Here is an 18,523-nt window from a genome sequence, read left to right as displayed (position 1 = left end):
CATAAAAATCAGAGTGAAAAAAGAAATGAAAGAAACAATAGTAAAGATTAATAAAACTAAAAGCTGGTTCTTTGAGAGGATAAACAAAATTGACAAACCTTTAGCTAGACTCTTCCAGAAAAAAAGAATTAAATCAACATAATTAGAAATGAAAAAGGAGAGGTTACAATAGACAATGCAGAAATACAAAGGAATATAAGAGACTATTATGAACAACTATATGGCAATAAAATGGATAACCTGGAAGAAATGGTTAGATTCTTAGAAAAATTCAATCTTTCCAGACTGAACCAGGAAGAAATGGTAACTATGAACAACCCAATTACAAGCACTGAAATTGAAGTTGTGATCAAATATCTCTCAAAAAACAAAAGTCGAGGACCAAATGGCTTCACAGGTGAATTCCTTAAAATATTTAGAGAAGAGCTAATGCCTATCCTTATAAAATTCTTTCAAAAAATTGCAGAGGAAAGAACACTTCCGAACTCATTCTATGAGGCCACCATCACCCTGATACCCAAACCAGGCAAAGAGAAAACTACAGGCCAATAACACTGATGAACATAGATGCAAAAACCCTCAACAAAATTTTTGGAAACAGAATTCAACAACATCTTAAAAAGCTCATACACCATGATCAAGTTGAGTTTATTTCAGGGATGTGAGGATTCTTCAATATATACAAATCAATCCTTGTGATATACCATATTAACAAATTGAATGATAAAACCATATGATAATCTCAGTTCAGTTTAGTTCAGTTCCTCAGTCGTGTCCGACTGTTTGCGACCCATGGACTGCATGCAGCATGCTGGGCTTCCTTGTCCATCACCAACTTCCGGAGTTTACTCAAATTCATGTCCGTTGGGTCAGTGATACCATCCAACCATCTCATAATCTGTCCTCCCCTCCTCCTCCTGCCTTCCATCTTTCCCAGCATCAGGGTCTTTTCTAATGAGTCAGTTCTTCGCATCAGGTGGCCAGAGTAATGGAGTTTCAGCTTCAGCATCAGCCCTTCCAATGAATATTTAGGACTGATTTCCTTTTGGATGGACTGGCTGGATCTCCTTGCTGTCCAAGTGACTATCAAGAGTCTTTTCCAACACCACCATTGATGTTCAAAAGCATCAGTTCTTCAGCACTCAGCTGTCTTTATAGTCCAGCTCTCATGTCCATAGTGACTACTGGAAAAACCATAGCTTTGACTAGACGGACCTTTGAGGGCAGAGTAATATCTCTGCTTTATAATATGCTGTCTTGATTGGTCATAACTTTTCTTCCAAGGAGTAAGCGTCTTTTAATTTCCCGGCTACAGTCACCATCTGCAGTGATTTTGGAGCTCAAGAAAATAAAGTTTGTCGCTGTTTCCATTGTTTCCCCATCTATTTGCCATGAAATGATGGGACCAAATGCTGTGATCTTAATTTTCTGAATGTTGAGTTTTAAGCCAACTTTTTCACTCTCTTTCACTTTCATCAAGAGGCTCTTTAGTTCTTCTTTGGTTTCTGCCATAAGGGTCGTGTCATCTGCATATCTGAGGTTAATGATACTTTTCCAGGCAATATTGATTCCAGCTTGTTCTTAATCTCAATAGATACAGAAAAAGCCTTTGACACAAATCAGCACGCACTTATGACTAAAACTCTTCCAAAAATGGGCATAGAATGAACCTACCTCAACATAGTAAAGACCATATATTATAAGGCCACTGCAAACATTATTCTCAATGGTGAAAAACTGAAAGCATTTCCCCTAAGATCAGGAACAAGACAAGGTTGTCCATTGTCACCACTGTTACTCAACATATTTTTGGAAATCCTAGCTACAGCAATCAGAGAAGAAAAGTAAAATGAATCCAGATCAGAAAAGAAGTAAAGCTGTCACTGTTTGCAGATGACATGATACTATACATAGAGGGATATAGGGATATAGTGAAGTTGCTCAGTCATGTCCGACTCTTTGCGACCCCATGGACTGTAGCCTACCAGGCTCTTCTGTCCATGGGATTTTCCAGGCAATAGTCCTGGAGTGGATTGCCATTTCCTTCTCCAGCAGATCTTCCCAACCCAGGGATCAAACCTGGGTCTCCTGCATTGTAGACAGACGCTTTATTATCTGAGCCACCAGGGAAGTTGATAGCCCTAAATATATTATCAGAAAATGCTAGATCTAATCAGTGAATTTAGCAGAATCACATGATACAAAATCTATACACAGAAATCACTTGCATTCCTATATACTAACAATGAATAATCAGAAAGGGAAATTAAGGAATCAATCCTAGTCACCATTGCAACAAAAAGAATAGAATATCTAGGAATTAACTGAACCAAGGAGACAAAAGAATATATACAGAAAATTACAAGACACTGATGAAAGAAATCAAGGATGACATAATCAGATGGCAAGATATTGAATGTTCCTGTGTTGGAAGAATCAATATTGTGAAAATGACTATACTACCAAATGCAATCTACAGTTTCAGTGTGATCCCTATGAAAATTACCTATGGCATTTTTCACAGAACTAGAACAAAAATTTCGCATTTCATGTGGAAACACAGAAGACCCTGAATAGCTCAAGCAGTCTTGAGAAAGAGGAATGGAGCTGGAGAAATCAACTGTTGTGACTTCATGTTATACTACAAAGCTACAGTCATCAAGATAGTACGGTACTGGCACAAAACAGAAATACAGACCAATGGAACAAGATAGAAAGCCCAGAAATAAACCCATGCACCTATGGGTACCTTAGTTTTGACAAAGAAGGCGAGAATATACAATGGAGCAAAGACAGCCTCTTCAGTAAGTGGTGCTGGGAAAACTGGACAGCTATGTGCAAAAGAATGAAGTTAGAACACTTCTTAATACTATACACAAAGATAAACTCAAAAGGGATTAAAGATGTAAATGTGAGACCAGAGACTATAAAACTGTTAGAGGAAATCATAGGCAGAACACTTGACATAAATCAACACAAGATCCGCTATGACTCATCTCCTAGAGTAATGGAAATAAAAACCAAAGTAAACAAGTGTGACCTGATTAAACTTAAAAGCTTTTGCACAGCAAAGGAAACTATAAGCAAGGTGAAAAGACAACCCTCAGAATGGGGGAAAATGATAGCAAATGAAACAACTGACAAAGGATTAATTTCCAAAATATACATACAACTCAATACCAGAGCAACAACCCATTGAAAAAGTGGGAAAAAGACCTAAACAGACATTTCTCCCAAGAAGACATACCGATGGCTACCAAACACATGAAAGGATGCTCAACCTCCTTCATTATTAGAGAAATGCAAGTCAAAACTGCCATGAGATATCACCTCACACCGGTCAGAATGGCCGTCATCAAAAAATCTGCAAACAATAAATGCTGGATAGGGTATGGAGGAAAGGGAATCCTCTTGCTCTGTTGGTAGGGATGTAAATTGATACAGCCACTACGGCAGTATGGAGATTCCTTAAAAAACTAGGAATGAAAGCACCATATGACCCAGCAGTCCCACTCCTAGGCAAATACTCTGAGGAAGCCAAAATTGAAAAAGACACATGTATCCCATTGTTCATTGCAGCACTGTTTACAATAGCTAGAACATGGAAGCAACCTAGATGTTCATTGACAGATGATTGGATAAAGAAGTTGTAGTACATATACACAATGGAATATTAATCATAAAAGGGAACCCATTTGTGTCAGTTCTAATGAGATGGATGAACCTAGGGCCTATTATACACAGTGAGGTAAGTCAGAAAAAGAAAGATAAATATCCTATGTTGCTGCTGCTGCTAAGTCGCTTCAGTCGTGTCCAACTCTGTGCGACCCCATAGACGGCAGCCCACTAGGCTCCTCTGTCCCTGGGATTCTCCAGGCAAGAACACTGGAGTGGGTTGCCATTTCCTTCTCCAAGGCATGAAAGTGAAAAGTGAAAGGGAAGTCGCTCAGTCATGTCAGACTCTTAGCGACCCCATGGACTGCAGCCTACCCGGCTCCTCCGTGCGTGGGATTTTCCAGGCAAGAGTACTGGAGCGGGGTGCCATTGCCTTCTCCGAAATATCATATACTAATGCATATATCCTGAAGATGGTACTGAAGAATGGTACTGACAGATGGCACTGAAGAATTTATTTTCAGAGCAGTAATGGAGAAACAGACATAGAGAATAGACTTATGGACATGGGGAGAGGGGAGGGGAGGATGAGATGTATGGACAGAACAACATAGAAACTTACATTATCATATATAAAGTAGATAGCCAATGGGAATTTGCTGTATGGCTCAGGAAACTCAAACATGGGCTCTGTATCAACCTAGAGGGGTGGGATGGGGATGGAGGTTCCAAAGGGAGGGGATATATGTATACCTATGGATGCTTCATGTTGAGGTTTGACAGAAAACAAAAGTCTGTAAAGCAGTTATCCTTTGATTAAAAAATAAAATTATGAAAGATTTTTTAATAGGCTAAAGTCTGGACTATGTTTTTTGTTAGATATTTTTGTACCTTCTTAGCTATATGAATAAATATAGTTATTTTATTCATTTTAATCTTAAAGTAACAAAATTTTAATCATTTTTTTAACCAGAAGAGTTTTCCAGTTATAAATGCTTAGATGGAACAATCATTATAGATCTTTATTTAGTGCAGAAGTCATTTCAGCTACATTGTTTATAAAGCCAAATTCTACATATTAAGGAATTTCTTCCTATTGACCTCCACTGAAATAATTGAGCACATATTCATTGGGGTTGGTTCCAACATTAAGTTTCTGCATTTTTGTCATTTTGTTTCATTGATACCACCCTTTATTATTTTCTCTGTTGTGTTTTTCTTTCCGTAGCCCATCTGTTGCCTCTGTTGCCAGATGCTTCTTACTGTTACCACTCAATGTCTTATTGTACAGAATAAAAGTCAGTAAAGGTGTTGAGTTGCATTAGGGCTAACTCCTGCTGTGCCTCTGTATAGATGACAGTTTTGGAAAGAGGAACAGGTTGGGAGCAGTAGTGGTGACAGTGCCGTGGACAGTTAACACTGGAAATGACGGGTCTCGAAGCCCTACACTGTGTTATTTGTAGTTTAGTTTTCATAAGAACTCGATGGGAAGTTGAATATGTTTATACAATATATGTGTGGACTGCTGCTAAGTCACTTCAGTCGTGTCTGACTCTGTGTGACCCCATAGATGGCAGCCCTAGATGAATTTTATTTCTTTGCTTGAATGATCATTTAGAGAATAATATGTGAGATAAAATGTTACTATAATTATTAAGGATATTTAGTAAGTTTAGTGCATGTGATGGAGAAGGAGATGGCAGACCACTTCAGTGTTCTTGCCTGGAGAATCCCAGGGATGGACGAGCCTGGTGGGCTGCTGGGTATGGGGTCGCACAGAGTTGGACACGACTGAAGTGACTTAGCAGCAGCAGCAGCCGTGTATGTGAACTTTTTTAAGAAGTAACATGATTCTCTTTGGAGCATTTACTTTAAAGAATTAAAATTTCACATATTCTGTTTGGAGTATATGAAAATCTTTCGTAACTTTTTCTTCTTAAGGTTTTTAACTGGGCACGACAATCTCCTCCAGACCCTCACAAACCACTGGACACGTACTATGACTCAAGTAGAGGACGATTAGCATCTTATGTGCTGAAGAAGCCAGAAAACTTGACTGCTGATGATTTCAGCAGTAGCCACACTCTTCCAGTTATTCAGACTCCTGACATGCAGCGCGGTCTAGACTATTTCAGACCTTGGTTAAGTCCTGATACTAAGCAGCCATTTATTCTTGTTGGACCAGAAGGATGTGGCAAAGGGTAAGAGGAGAACAATAGTACTCAAGATGCCTGTAAGGGATTTATGCATCTCTCCTGTTCTAAAATGATTTAACAGATTTTGTTACATGTTTTTGGTTAAAATGGCAGGTACGTTTTCATGAAGGACTCTTTATTGTCACTATTTGTAAAAATAATATTACTATAGAGAAAAATACGTCCTTTTTTTCCTGCCAAGTTATGTATTTCCTGATGGAATCAGAGAAATCTGAGAAGATACCGTTAAAAAAAATCTGTGCATAGAATCACAACAAAATGATTAGTACCTGTGAACATTTTTTTGGATGGCATCACTGACTGGATGGATATGAGTAAACTCTGGGAGTTGGTGATGGACAGGGAGGCCTGGCTTGCTGCAGTCCATGGGGTCACAAAGAGTCAGACACGACTGAGTGGTTGAACTCAACTGAACTTAACTGAGCATTTTTTTTTAGAAGTAAGATGATTCTTTTTGGAGCGTTTACTTTAAAGAATTAAAATTTCGCATACTCTAGAGTATATGAAAATCTGTCACAATTTTTTTGTATACTTTTTATGTATACATAAATGGTTTTTATGTATACTTTTTTCAAACTAAACTTACTTTTTGTGAACCTTGATTTTTTTTTTTTTTTGGCTGAGTCTCAAGAATGCCTTAAAATATGAATTTATTTTTTTTTCCACTCTAAAACTTAGAAATCAAGTTTAGTAGCTATGGATAGTTGTAGAAATCATATCTATTGTTACTACTTTTTCCTTAAACAACATTGTAAATAATTTAGAAATGGAAATATTTAGAATTAGAAATCTTGGGGGCTTCCCTGGTGGCTTAGTGGTAAAGAGTCCATCTGCCAGTGCTGAAGACATAGGTTCAATCCCTGGTCCAGGAAGATTCCACATGCTGCAGAGCAGCTAAGCCTGTGTGCCACAACTACTGAACCTGTGCTCTGGGGCTGGGGATCCGCACCTACTGAGCCCCTGCGCCACAGCTGCTGAGTCCGTGCGTCCCAGAGTCTGTGCTCAGCCTCGAGAAGCCCCCACGAAGAGAAGCCTGCAAACCACAGCTAGAGTAGTCTCTGCTTGCTGCAGCTAGAGAAAAGGACGTGCAGCAGAGAAGACTCAGCACAGCCAAAAGTACATATGTACTGAATAACAGAAATTGTATTTTAAATATGAAAAGTATTTCTCTGGTTGCATTTATGAGGTCGAGTGTTTTGTCTTTCATAGGATGCTGCTCAGGTATGCATTTTCCCAACTCCGGTCAACTTACATCGCCACAGTTCACTGTAGCACACAGACGACTTCCCAGCATCTCCTGCAGAAACTGAGCCAGACTTGCATGGTCATCAGTACTAACACTGGCCGAGTGTATAGACCGAAAGACTGTGAGAGACTCGTTCTGTACTTAAAAGACATCAACCTACCCAGGCTGGACAAATGGGGCACCAGTACTTTGATAGCTTTCCTGCAGCAGGTGGGTATTATCACTTGAAGTGTTTTGATATAATTGGAGACAATTTAATTTCACTAACTTTTCTTATAGATAGAAAATCTGCTTCCCTCCTTAGGACCATTGTGGAAATTAAATGGAAATTAAACTCCTGAAGCACCTTATTCCTACCTCAGGGCTACCTACATCTAGAAATTAGTATTACATAGAGACGCTGTTTCAAAAGAATGAAAACAGCCATTACCCCACACTGTTTACCTGCCCTTCATTCCTGAAAACAGAAGCTGAGGATGGTGTTAGAGTTGCACAAATTTTGGCTTCATTCTTCTATGTATGCAGTCTTCCAAAAACAGTTATATTAATATATTTCCTCAGGCATGCCTTAGTCATTGTGGAAGGTTTTTTTTATGTGATTCATATCACATTGGGAATGCTAAATTCTAAATTAGAGCTTGATAATCAGGTTCACATTTTGCTTTTCTATGTAACTGCTGAATATATTAAAACATGTATAGACGTGTGCATGATGTGTACACCCATGGTGGATGCATGTTGATGTATGGCAAAACCAATACAATATTGTAAAGTAAAAAATAATAATAAAAAAATGTAAAAAAAATAAAAAATAAAATGTAAAAAAAAAAAAAAAGTATAGACAAAACCCAAACTGTTTTCCTTATATTTTTCCATATTTTTCACTTTTTTTTGGATAATTGCAAGTAGATTTATATTAATAGTATGATCTGGACTTTAATATTTATTTTGAAAAGCATTTTAAAAATGAGCATAGTTCAGCTAACATAAACTGAACAGAGTCTTTTTTAAATTAAAAAAAAATTTTTATTGGCTCATAGTTGATTGACATGCTGTGTTTTGCTATGCGTTAGTGAGTCTGTTATGTGGAACATATTTACTCTTTTCTATATCCTTTGCCCATACAGGCCATTAAAGAATATTGAGAAGACTGTCCTGTGCTAGGCAGTAGATGCTTACTTGTTACCTATTTTGTGTGTATATAGTGGGTATATGTCAATTCCAACCTCTAGTTTATCTTACCGCCTTGCCAGTAACCATAAATTTGTTTTTGACATTGAACACAGAATCCTGAACAGTATTATTTTTAATTGAATAAGAAATTAAAGTATATTTCAGTCAAATTTTTAAGTTAGAGGATGATTTCATTCAGAAACAATTGTTTTATGCAAAATATTTTATGATTATAAAATCTTAAGCATGAAACATTTAAACATATTTATTTTTAAATAGGTACTGACATATCAAGGATTTTATGATGAAAATTTAGAATGGGTTGGTTTAGAAAATATTCAAATTGTGGCTTCTATGTCAGCTGGAGGAAGACTGGGAAGACATCAGCTTACTACCAGATTTACTTCTATTGTTCGTCTTTGTGCTATAGAGTATGTATCATTGTATTAAAATTTTGTTTTTGATGTGGAGAGACATCTTATATATTGCATTTTGTGAAAGTCTTAATGATATTACTTCCAAATGTAGAATATAAAAATAGTCCAACTTAAGCTCTGACATTATTTTTTTCCTACCCTTCCTAAACTGTAAGAAGTAGGTTAGGGTGACGAAGGCTTTAACCAGTGCTTCTTATGTGATAGCAATAAACAGAACTACTTTGCATTGTCTCTAAATGTCAGTGTCAGGACTCTGAATGGTGAGTTTTAGGCTTAACTGTTTTATGGGTTATATAAAGCAAACATACAATTGAATTTTATGAGATAACCTAAAACAGAATTTATATCTGAACAAGGTAGAGTTAGATCATTTAGTGTCCTATAATATTAATCCTGATTTAGTAACTAAACAACAACAACAACAGATATTAATCCTGTTTTACCCATCCATCTCCCTGGTCCGTGATTGTTACATGAACTGCAATTTTATGACATTGTATCCTTGGTTATATTTTGTTTTACAAACCTTTTTTTTTTTTTTTAAATAACTTTACTGAAGTATAACTACATGCCATAACAATTATCCATATATATTCTAGTAACCACAGTACTGTTTTAGGTTTGTTTTTTTTTTGACCACAGCACATGACATGTGGAATCTTATTTCCTGCCCAGGGATTGAACCTGAGCCCCTCTGCAGTCAAAGTATGGAGTCTTAACCACTGGACCACCAGCGAAGTCCTCCAAATCTTTTTTATGCTGTCGTGCTAAACTGCTCCCATCCATTAACATTCTTCTTTTAGAATGTTTCAGCCACCAATTAAGCTGTATTGAAATAGATTTTGGTTTGGGAGGAAAGGTTGATTTTATTTGATGTTTTCTACTTGCGTAGTCCTAAAGTGGATTACTGTTCTTTGTATAGACTATACTTAATTGAAAATGCTTTTTCTTAAGCAAACTTTTCCTCTGGCCCTTTCCAACAATCAGTGGTTTTTTAAACAATTATGCTTTTAAGTAATTTCATTAGAATCCTGTATTAGAATCCTTAGTATTTGACAACAGATAATTAGGGATCTGATTGAGTTGAAGTAAGAATAAGGACCATGAGTTTGGCTTAAGCCCTTGAGTAAACCTTGGAGGTGTCTAGGCCTCACAGTTTGAAAACCACACAGTTTGGAAATCAGTTCTATACCTTAAAATTAAAATAATAATTTAGAATATTTATTTCAACTTGTATGATTTTTTTTTTAGTTACCCAGAAAGAGAGCAATTACAAACAATTTATGGAGCATATTTGGAACCAGTTCTTCATAAAAATCTGAAGAATCATTCTGTTTGGGGTTCTTCTTCAAAAATTTATCTCTTAGCAGGATCTATGGTACAAGTGTATGAACAGGTATATATTCACTTATATTGTAGTTTTCATGTCTATTAGTATCACTTCCAGAGGGCTGCCTTTAATCCTAACCTGTGTTGATGCTCAGGTTTTATTTTCCTGCCATTTATACTTTTCTCCTAGAGAGTAACTCTCGAGGGTAGATGTTTGTGTGTACCTCATTCACTATTACATCTTCTGGCACAGTTTCTAATAGACACCCAACAAATACTGAAAAAACACATCAGTGGGTAAGTGGTTATTCTGCTTTGAGCTTAAATTTAGCATATTTACGATGGAGTTTGTTTTCTTTCTAAAACTAGATCTTTCTCCTGACTTCTTTCAGTTTCTGTCTTCCAGGATTCAAACCTGAGAGTAATTTTTGATGTTTGTTTCTTTCCTTCTGTCTTTGAAGAAATGTTTAAAATACTCTGATAAAGTAAGGATGTAGAAGATATTTATTGAGTACCTCCTCTTTCCAGTGCTGGTCCTAAGGATACAAAGATAACTGTGTCACTGTTCCTTGAGCATGCACACACTAATGAGGGACCTGATCATATACGTAAACTCAATGCAGGACACACAAGAGATGTGAGTTCAGTCCCTGGATTGGGAAGATTCCCTGCAGTGGGAAATGGCAGCCCACACCAGTATTCTTGCCTGTAAAATTGGACAGAGGAGCCTGGCAGGCTACAGTCCATGGGGCCACAAAGAGTCGGACACAACTGAGCGACTGAGCACACAATATGTATATCAGTAGCAGTATGTACTAGTTACAGAGACAGCATGAAAGAGGGAGTGAGTAACTTTGTTGTGTGTGGTAGATTTTTAAGAGGAAATGTGGTCTAAGTTTTGAAAAATGAAGAGAAATTCACAAAGTGACCTAAGATGAAAGAGGGTCTTCCTGGATAAAGGGAATAGCATGTGAAAGTTATGAAAGTGTTTGTGGAAGATGCTCTTAATAGTATTAGAGTAGAAGTGCGTGAATGCTCCATTGCTTCATTTATGTCTGACTCTTTGTGATCCTATGGATTGTAGCCCACCAGGCTCCTCTGTCTGTCAAATTCTCCAGGCAAGAATACTGCAGTGGGTTGCCATACCCTTTTACGGGGGATCTTCCAGACCCAAGAATTGAACCTGTGTCTCTTATAGCTCCTGCATTGGCAGGCAGGTTCTTTACCACTAGCACCACACAGAAAGCCCAGAGTGAGGAAAGAAAAAATTATGTTTTTATAAATTAATTCATATGTTAGGTGATCAAGGCCGGAGCAAGAGAAGTGGCCCCGTCTGTAGGGAGGAGGGCACAGGCTGTACACTTGTTGCTGATATATATGAGTTGTGGCACTTTGATTTGTTCAAAGTTCTGTGACCTCTTGAACATAAGATAGCTCTGTCGGTCCTGCTGTTATAAAGTGGGTCTGTCTTAAACCCATGAGCACCTTGGAATTATAGCTCCCATTTTATACTTAGGTTGGCTTTCCTTTGGCATCTGGTGCCATCACTTCATGGCAAATAGATGGGGAAACAATGGAAACAGTGACAGACTTTATTTTCTTGGGCTCCAAGATCACTGCCTGTGGTGACTGTAGCCATGAAATTAGAAGACGCTTGCTGCTTGGAAGAAAAACTATGAAAAACATAGACAGCGTATTAAAAGGCAGAGACATTACTTTGCCGAAAAAGGTCCATATAGTCAAAGCTGTGGTTTTTCCAGTAGTCATGTATGGATGTGAGAATTGGTCTATAAAGAAAGCTGAGCACTGAAGAATTGATGCTTTTGAACTGTGGTGTTGGAGAAGACTCTATAGAGTCCCTTGGATTGCAAGGAGATCCAACCAGTCCATCCTAAAGGAAATCAGTCCTGAATATTCATTGGAAAGGACTGATGCTGAAGCTGAAACTCCAATACTTTGGCCACCTGATGCGAAGAACTGACTCATTGGGAAAGACCCTGATGCTGGGAAAGATTGAAGGCAGGAGGAGAAGGGGACGATGATGGTTGATGGCATCATTGACTCAATGGGCATGTGTTTGAGTTAGCTCTGGAAGTTGGTGATGGACTGGGAAGCCTGGTGTTCTGCAGTCCGTGGCGTCACAAAGAGATGGACACGACTGAGTGACTGAACTGAACTGGCTTTCCTTGAATTCCTTTCTTTAGGAGGACTTTTTAACTTTTTATTTTGTTTTCTTGCATGGACAACCTTTTATCATCTTATTAAAGTTTATGAACAATCTATCTTAGATAATGTTTTTTAGGTGCATAAAATACAAGATAACTAAGGAAATCAGTAATGTTGATACACGGTTCCACTCACTGGTAGAAACTGACATTCCTGTAAATTTAAAGTGACTGAAAAATTTACATCATGATTATAAATTTAAAAGAATAGGACAAATCACTTGCCTTTTTTTTCAGGTGCGGGCCAAATTTACAGTTGATGATTATAGTCATTATTTCTTTACTCCTTGCATCCTTACCCAGTGGGTTCTTGGCTTATTCAGATATGATTTAGAAGGAGGTAAGTTTTGCTTTTATGATTTCAAATCACTTATCTTTCTTTAGAATGTCATAGTGTGTCTCTCTGTGTGTATTTATGCTGTGTATTATATTTGTAATAGATAAATGAGTATTGTAATGATAATATTTTAAAAATTATAATTGAAATAATGTTGATATTAAATTTAAACATGATATGAAAATTGTGATATTTTAGTACACGTCCTTTTCTAAACTATGATTGTCACTATTAAAACTTGATTTGAGAAAAAATGTAATCATTATTCTTTACAGCCAAAGCAAGTTTAATATGCTTTTAGGGATTGATATTTTTATTAAACTACTAGAGATAATAGTGTTTAACATATCCTTTAAATAATAAAAAAAATTTACCTGCTTATTCATAAAATGAATTTTAACTCTTTCCCCCCTTTTTTTTCTATTTATCTGATGCCAAAATTATGGTATGTAGATTCTCATTCTCTAATTCTTTCTAACATTATGTTGAAATAGCCCATTTTTAAATCATTTGAATTTTACTATAAGTAAAGAAAATTTTGTCTCTTTTAGGATCCTCAAACCATCCTCTAGATTATGTATTAGAAATTGTAGCATATGAAGCACGGCGCTTATTCCGTGACAAAATTGTTGGTGCAAAGGAACTTCATTTATTTGACAGCATTTTAACATCAGTGTTTCAAGGAGATTGGGGCTCAGATGTACTAGATAATATGGCAGGTAATATAGTTACGGAGTTTTTGTAAATATATAAATGTTATGAGAACTTTCAAATTATTTTTCTTTCTAATAGTATGATTTCATATGTCTAAACAAATCAAAACTTTGGATAATTTAGGTATTATTGAATCACTTTACTGTGGAGTAAAAATTAATACAACATTGTAGATCAACTATGCTTCAGTAAAATAAAATGAAAAGCCCTAAAACCTTGGATAATTTTAATGTTTTAACCTAAGAAGTTGCTTTGTCTTTTTTACTAGATTGCAGTAGTTATTTTCCAAACAAAATAATGATGGTAATTTTTTTCTTGGAAACAGTTGTTCAGACTGCAAGTGTTTTATATTTGCAATTCAAAATTGTATTTCCTGAAGGACTTTTACTAATAAAAATAACCATATATGTGTGATACTTAAAAGGTCATAGTGAAGATCTGTATTTAATAATAATGAACTTTCATTTGAGAATAATGGCAATTCTCATTCCTGTCTCTACTGTTAGTGTCATTAGCACAGAACATGCACCCCATTAGCAGCTTTACCCATTGTTATGATAAACAAAGCATAGCACCAAGGAGCTATGTTACGTTTGCAACTGTTCCTGCTTAATGACCAATTTGTATTATGAAAATGCTGTGGGAGTGATGCATGTAATAGGAAAAGCAGCATGGTGAAAGGACTTTGACAGAAGACTGTCATTTGAATCTATTCCATAATACAACTGCTTTTAAGCTATAAAATGAGTTTCTGTTGTATTAGAGTGTAAAGCTAGGCTTCAAAAATATTACATGTAGTACATTATATTGTATCTTTCTGCATTTGTTATTGGTTCCAGGATCATAATGACATAAGTGAGGGGGAGTCTTAAAGAAGAAAGGGATGTTAAGATTGATAGAAGGAATTTTCTAGGTGTTGCTTGAGTTTTAGAATCAGGAAATAAGACAGTATGAAGTGCTAAGAGAAGCCTGATTATAGTTCAAAGTTGACTTGATTTTGAGTGAGGTTTTATGTCATTGTGTACTGTAGCTTTCATGGCTTAGCATGGAGAACTTTGTTCTCAAATACTACCACTTTTCTCAATCAAAAAACTGAGTTAATAATGTCTCTTCCTGCGAAGAAAATGATATATCCTTTGGACATTAGATAGTATTAGTGTGTTTTTCTCTACAGTTTGTATCTTTTAGGGTCTCATGTAGGACTCAATACATAATGTCTTTTCTCAGTATTTTACTTTTAAATAAAGGATTGTATTTTTTTAAAAAACAGACTTGATATCTGTTAGATCTTGGCAAATAGGATTTTCACATAGTAGAATATTAGTTTATTAAGAAAATTTTAATTTTAGATACTTAAACTAGATACATTCTGAATATATTTGGGATAAATGCTGGAATTTAGGGGTATGGCAGATTAGAGACTAATTCCTTTTTTGAGGAAGTTACTTTGAAATTTTTAAAAATAATTTTTATTTTGAGATAATTGTAGATTCACATACAGTTATAAGAACTAATAGAGAGAGAGAGAGAGAGAGAGAGAGAGAGAACGTGAACTTTGTACTTGTTTCCCCCCAGCAGTAGCATCTGACAAAACTATAGTACAAGGTCACAACCAGGGTATCGATACCGGTACAGTTAAAATGGACCAACTCCTCTCCCCTCCTCTGGAAACGACCATCTCTTCAGTGTTTAATTTTGCCATTTCAAGTATCTTACTTTTCATTCGGGATAATTCTCTGGAGATATATGCAGATTCTCAAGTGTTTCAGTGGTTTATTCCTTTTTATTGCTGAGTAGGTATTTTGAAATGCTACCATTTCTTTCACTGTTTACTTGTTGAAGGGCATCTGAATTGTTTTTGGTGTTTGGCTCTTAGGAGGAAAGCTGCTATAGCCATTTATGTACAGGTTTTCTGTGGACTTTTTTGTTTCTCTGAGATAAATGTTCAGGAATGCAGTTGCAGTGTTGAATGGTACTTGTATGCTTAATTAACAAATAACAAAACTGCCACACTGTTTTCTAGAGTAGCTGTATTTCATTTTATATTCCCATCAGCAATATCTGAGTGATCCAATTCCTCCACATCCTTGCCAGCATTGGGTGGCATCACTATTTTTTACTTTGGCCGTTCTGATAAGTGTATATTGATGTGTCGTGGTGGTTTTGTTTTGTGTCTTGAAAATGAAGTCGTTCAATGAGGTTGAGCTTTGAGTGTCTTCTGCATGTCCTCTTCAGTGAAATGTCTCTGTGTCTTTTGCCCACATTCTAATTGGGTTTTTTAAATATTGAGTTTTTAGAGTTCATTATGTATTTTAGATACTATTCTTTTATCAAATATGTGATTAGCAAATATATTCTCCCACTCTGTAGCTTGTATTTTCATCTTCTTAATAGAGTCTTTTATAGATAAAAAGGTTTTAACTTGATGAAGCTCAAGTTATTAATTTTTCAAAGGTTTTTTTTGGTGTCAAGCTTAAGAACTAGTTGTAGTCCTAGATTTTGAAGATTTTCCCCTACCGTTTTCCCCTAAAGAGTTTATAGTTTTGTATTTTAAATCAGTGATCCAGTTTGAGTGAATTTCTCTGTAAGATGCGAGACTTGGGTCAGAGTTCCTTTCTTTGCCTGTTGTTGTCCACTTGTTATAGCACTGTTTGTTAAGTAGTTACCTTTCTGCCTTGAATTGCTTTTGCACATTTTTCAAAAATTAGTTGTGTAAGAAATGAATCCCCAGTCCAGGTTCAATGCAGGATATAGGATGCTTGGGGCTGGTGCACTGGGATGACCCAGAGGGATGGTACGGGGAGGGAGGTGGGAGGGGGGTTCAGGATGAGGAACATGTGTACACCCGTGGCGGATTCATGTTGATGTATGGCAAACCAATATAATATTGTAAAGTAATTAGCCTCCAATTAAAATAAATGAATTTAAGTAAAAAAATAAAAGCAGAGCTGATAAAAAAAAATTAGTTGTTTAAGTCTGTTCCTGGGTTCTCAATTCTGTTCCTTGATGTATGTCAGTCTTTCTGCCAATAACATAGTTTTGATTGCTGTAGCTTAGTGTCTTAAAATTCAATTGACTGTTTCCTTATTTAATCTTCCTTTCTCAGAATCATTCTAGGTATTTCAGTTCCCTTGCCTTTGCATATAAATTTTAGAATAATCTTGTCTGTATATATAGTGTTGCGGATTGTGGTAGGAATTGTATTAGTTCTGTATATCGGTTTCAGGAAAAACTGACCTCTTTATTATGTTGATTTTTCTAATCCATGGATATAACATATTTATTCATTTATTTACTCTTTGCTTTCTTTCGTTAGTGTTGTATGATTTTCAGCATATGTCCTATAACATATTTGTTAGATTAACACCTAAGATTTTAATTTTTTTTGAGCAGATTGCAGAAAACCAAGTTGTATCTTGAACTTCCCTTGTAGCTCAGTCAATAAAGAATCTGCCTGCAATTCAGGAGACCCAGGTTTGATACCTGGGTCAGGAAGATCCCCTGGAGAAGGAAATGGCAACCCACTCCAGTATTCCTGCCTGGAGAATCTGATGGACAGAAGAGCCTGGCAGGCCACAGTCCATGGGGTCACAAGAGTTGGACATGACTTGGTGATTAAGCTGTATACAAGCTGTATCTTAAAGAATGACTATATTAAGTGAAGAAGAGAGGAAGGGCATTCTAGACAAAGGAAAAAGAATATGCAAAGAATCAAAGGTTTGAGAAAACTGGAGTATGTAGTAGAATACAGAGAAAGATAAGAGATTCAAGCAGTCGGTGAAGCCAAATTGTAGCCAAATTACCTTGATTAGGAAAATGTTTTAAGGCAGTGGGAAGCTATATGTGATATTGGAGTGCAGTGGCACTGGCAGATTTTGTTTTGTGTTTGTTACTCTAGTAGCAGTGAGGATACATTTGATGGGGCAGAGGCTTGTAGCAGGAATATGAGTTAGGAGCATGTTCTTATAGTTGAGAAATGATGAGATACGAAGATAATGAGTTGTTTCTTACATGTGTTTGAATGTTTTTCAAGTGTTTTGGGAGTCTACATAAAGTTTATCCTCTCTATGAGGGGAGAAATTAGGTTTGTCTTATTCATTACTTATTTCTAACAAAGTACAGTGTTTAAATACAGGTCTGTGATATGTGTTTAATGAATGAATGCGCGAGTTATATGTATGTTAAGCAATTGGAAATACGGGACTAGACTAGAGCTGGGAGACCTGCCTATAGATCATGAATCAGATTTTGGTATATATTTAGATAGTTGATAGTTTAATATACAGAATAAGATTAAATAATTCCAAGGGAAAGCATAACAGACTGACTTCGGGTCCCAATGAAACTAAAACATATGAGTGATAAGTGGACAGCTGAAAAGAAGAGTGGTAGTGACTTGAGCCCAGTACAGATTCAAGGAAAACAGCTCCTTTAAGGAGATGCACAGAAGTCATGTTAGGATAATGACTATAAGATTTGGATTTGGCACTTACGGCAGTATTGTTGTTCCCAAATACGAGTTTAGATAGTGGTTTTGCTAAGTAGAAAATGTGAGAAATGTGATGGAGAAAGAAAGAAGAATGTGAGTCTAGGGAAGGGAGGGCTGTTGCTGAATGCGCTGTATGACAAGAAGACTGATGGAACAGTCTCCCAGAGGAATTGGGAGTGGGAAGTTTCACTAGAATGGTGAACAAATTTTCCTTATATGGTAATAGGAACACTGCTATAGATAAATTTAAGAAAAGTTGTCGTGTTTTTATTTTCTAATTACAATTTGATTAATTTTTCTTTTATTTTAAAAGATAGGGCTCTTGATATTATTTATAAATCTGTGTTCCTTTTCAAGAATAATTTTGAGATTGTTTTATTTATTTGCCATTTCAAAGTAATTAATCTTTGCCTTTTTGGGGATGTTCTTATTTGGACTAATACAGTTAAAAATGGTTTAGTGTGAAATATATTTACTGATACTCCCATTAGAAATAACACATATGAAGAAAAAATATCTTTCATGTCTACAGATAATTTCTATGTTACGTGGGGAGCCCAGCATACTTCAGGAACAAGGTCAGTCCCGGGACAACCTTTGCCTCCCCATGGAAAACCACTTGGAAAACTAAATTCTTCAGATCTTAAGGATGTTATTAAAAAGGTAAGATATGAATCATGAATTTGAATTGGGATTTGATTATGATTAAAGCCGTTTTCAAAATATTTGTTGCAAGCTTTCT

At 36.2% G+C, this 18,523-nt stretch overlaps 1 protein-coding gene across 2 annotated transcripts in view; it reads left to right on the top strand.

Annotated features, from left to right (window-relative positions):
• DYNC2H1 (dynein cytoplasmic 2 heavy chain 1) overlaps positions 1-18,523 on the top strand; it is a 395,032-nt gene that overhangs the window by 94,158 nt on the left and 282,351 nt on the right. For both annotated transcript variants that reach the window (XM_024975702.2, XM_024975701.2), the window contains exons 42-48: positions 5,557-5,816; positions 7,041-7,287; positions 8,530-8,681; positions 9,939-10,083; positions 12,479-12,581; positions 13,130-13,297; positions 18,314-18,444. In XM_024975702.2, the coding sequence (XP_024831470.1) occupies positions 5,557-5,816; positions 7,041-7,287; positions 8,530-8,681; positions 9,939-10,083; positions 12,479-12,581; positions 13,130-13,297; positions 18,314-18,444 (1,206 nt within the window). The remainder of the gene's footprint in view (positions 1-5,556; positions 5,817-7,040; positions 7,288-8,529; positions 8,682-9,938; positions 10,084-12,478; positions 12,582-13,129; positions 13,298-18,313; positions 18,445-18,523) is intronic.

Source organism: Bos taurus, chromosome 15 (genome assembly GCF_002263795.3).
Source record: "Bos taurus isolate L1 Dominette 01449 registration number 42190680 breed Hereford chromosome 15, ARS-UCD2.0, whole genome shotgun sequence".
Taxonomy (NCBI): Eukaryota; Metazoa; Chordata; class Mammalia; order Artiodactyla; family Bovidae; genus Bos; species Bos taurus.
The sequence above is the reverse complement of the archived record's forward strand: the minus strand, read 5'-3'. Positions and strand labels throughout refer to the sequence as shown.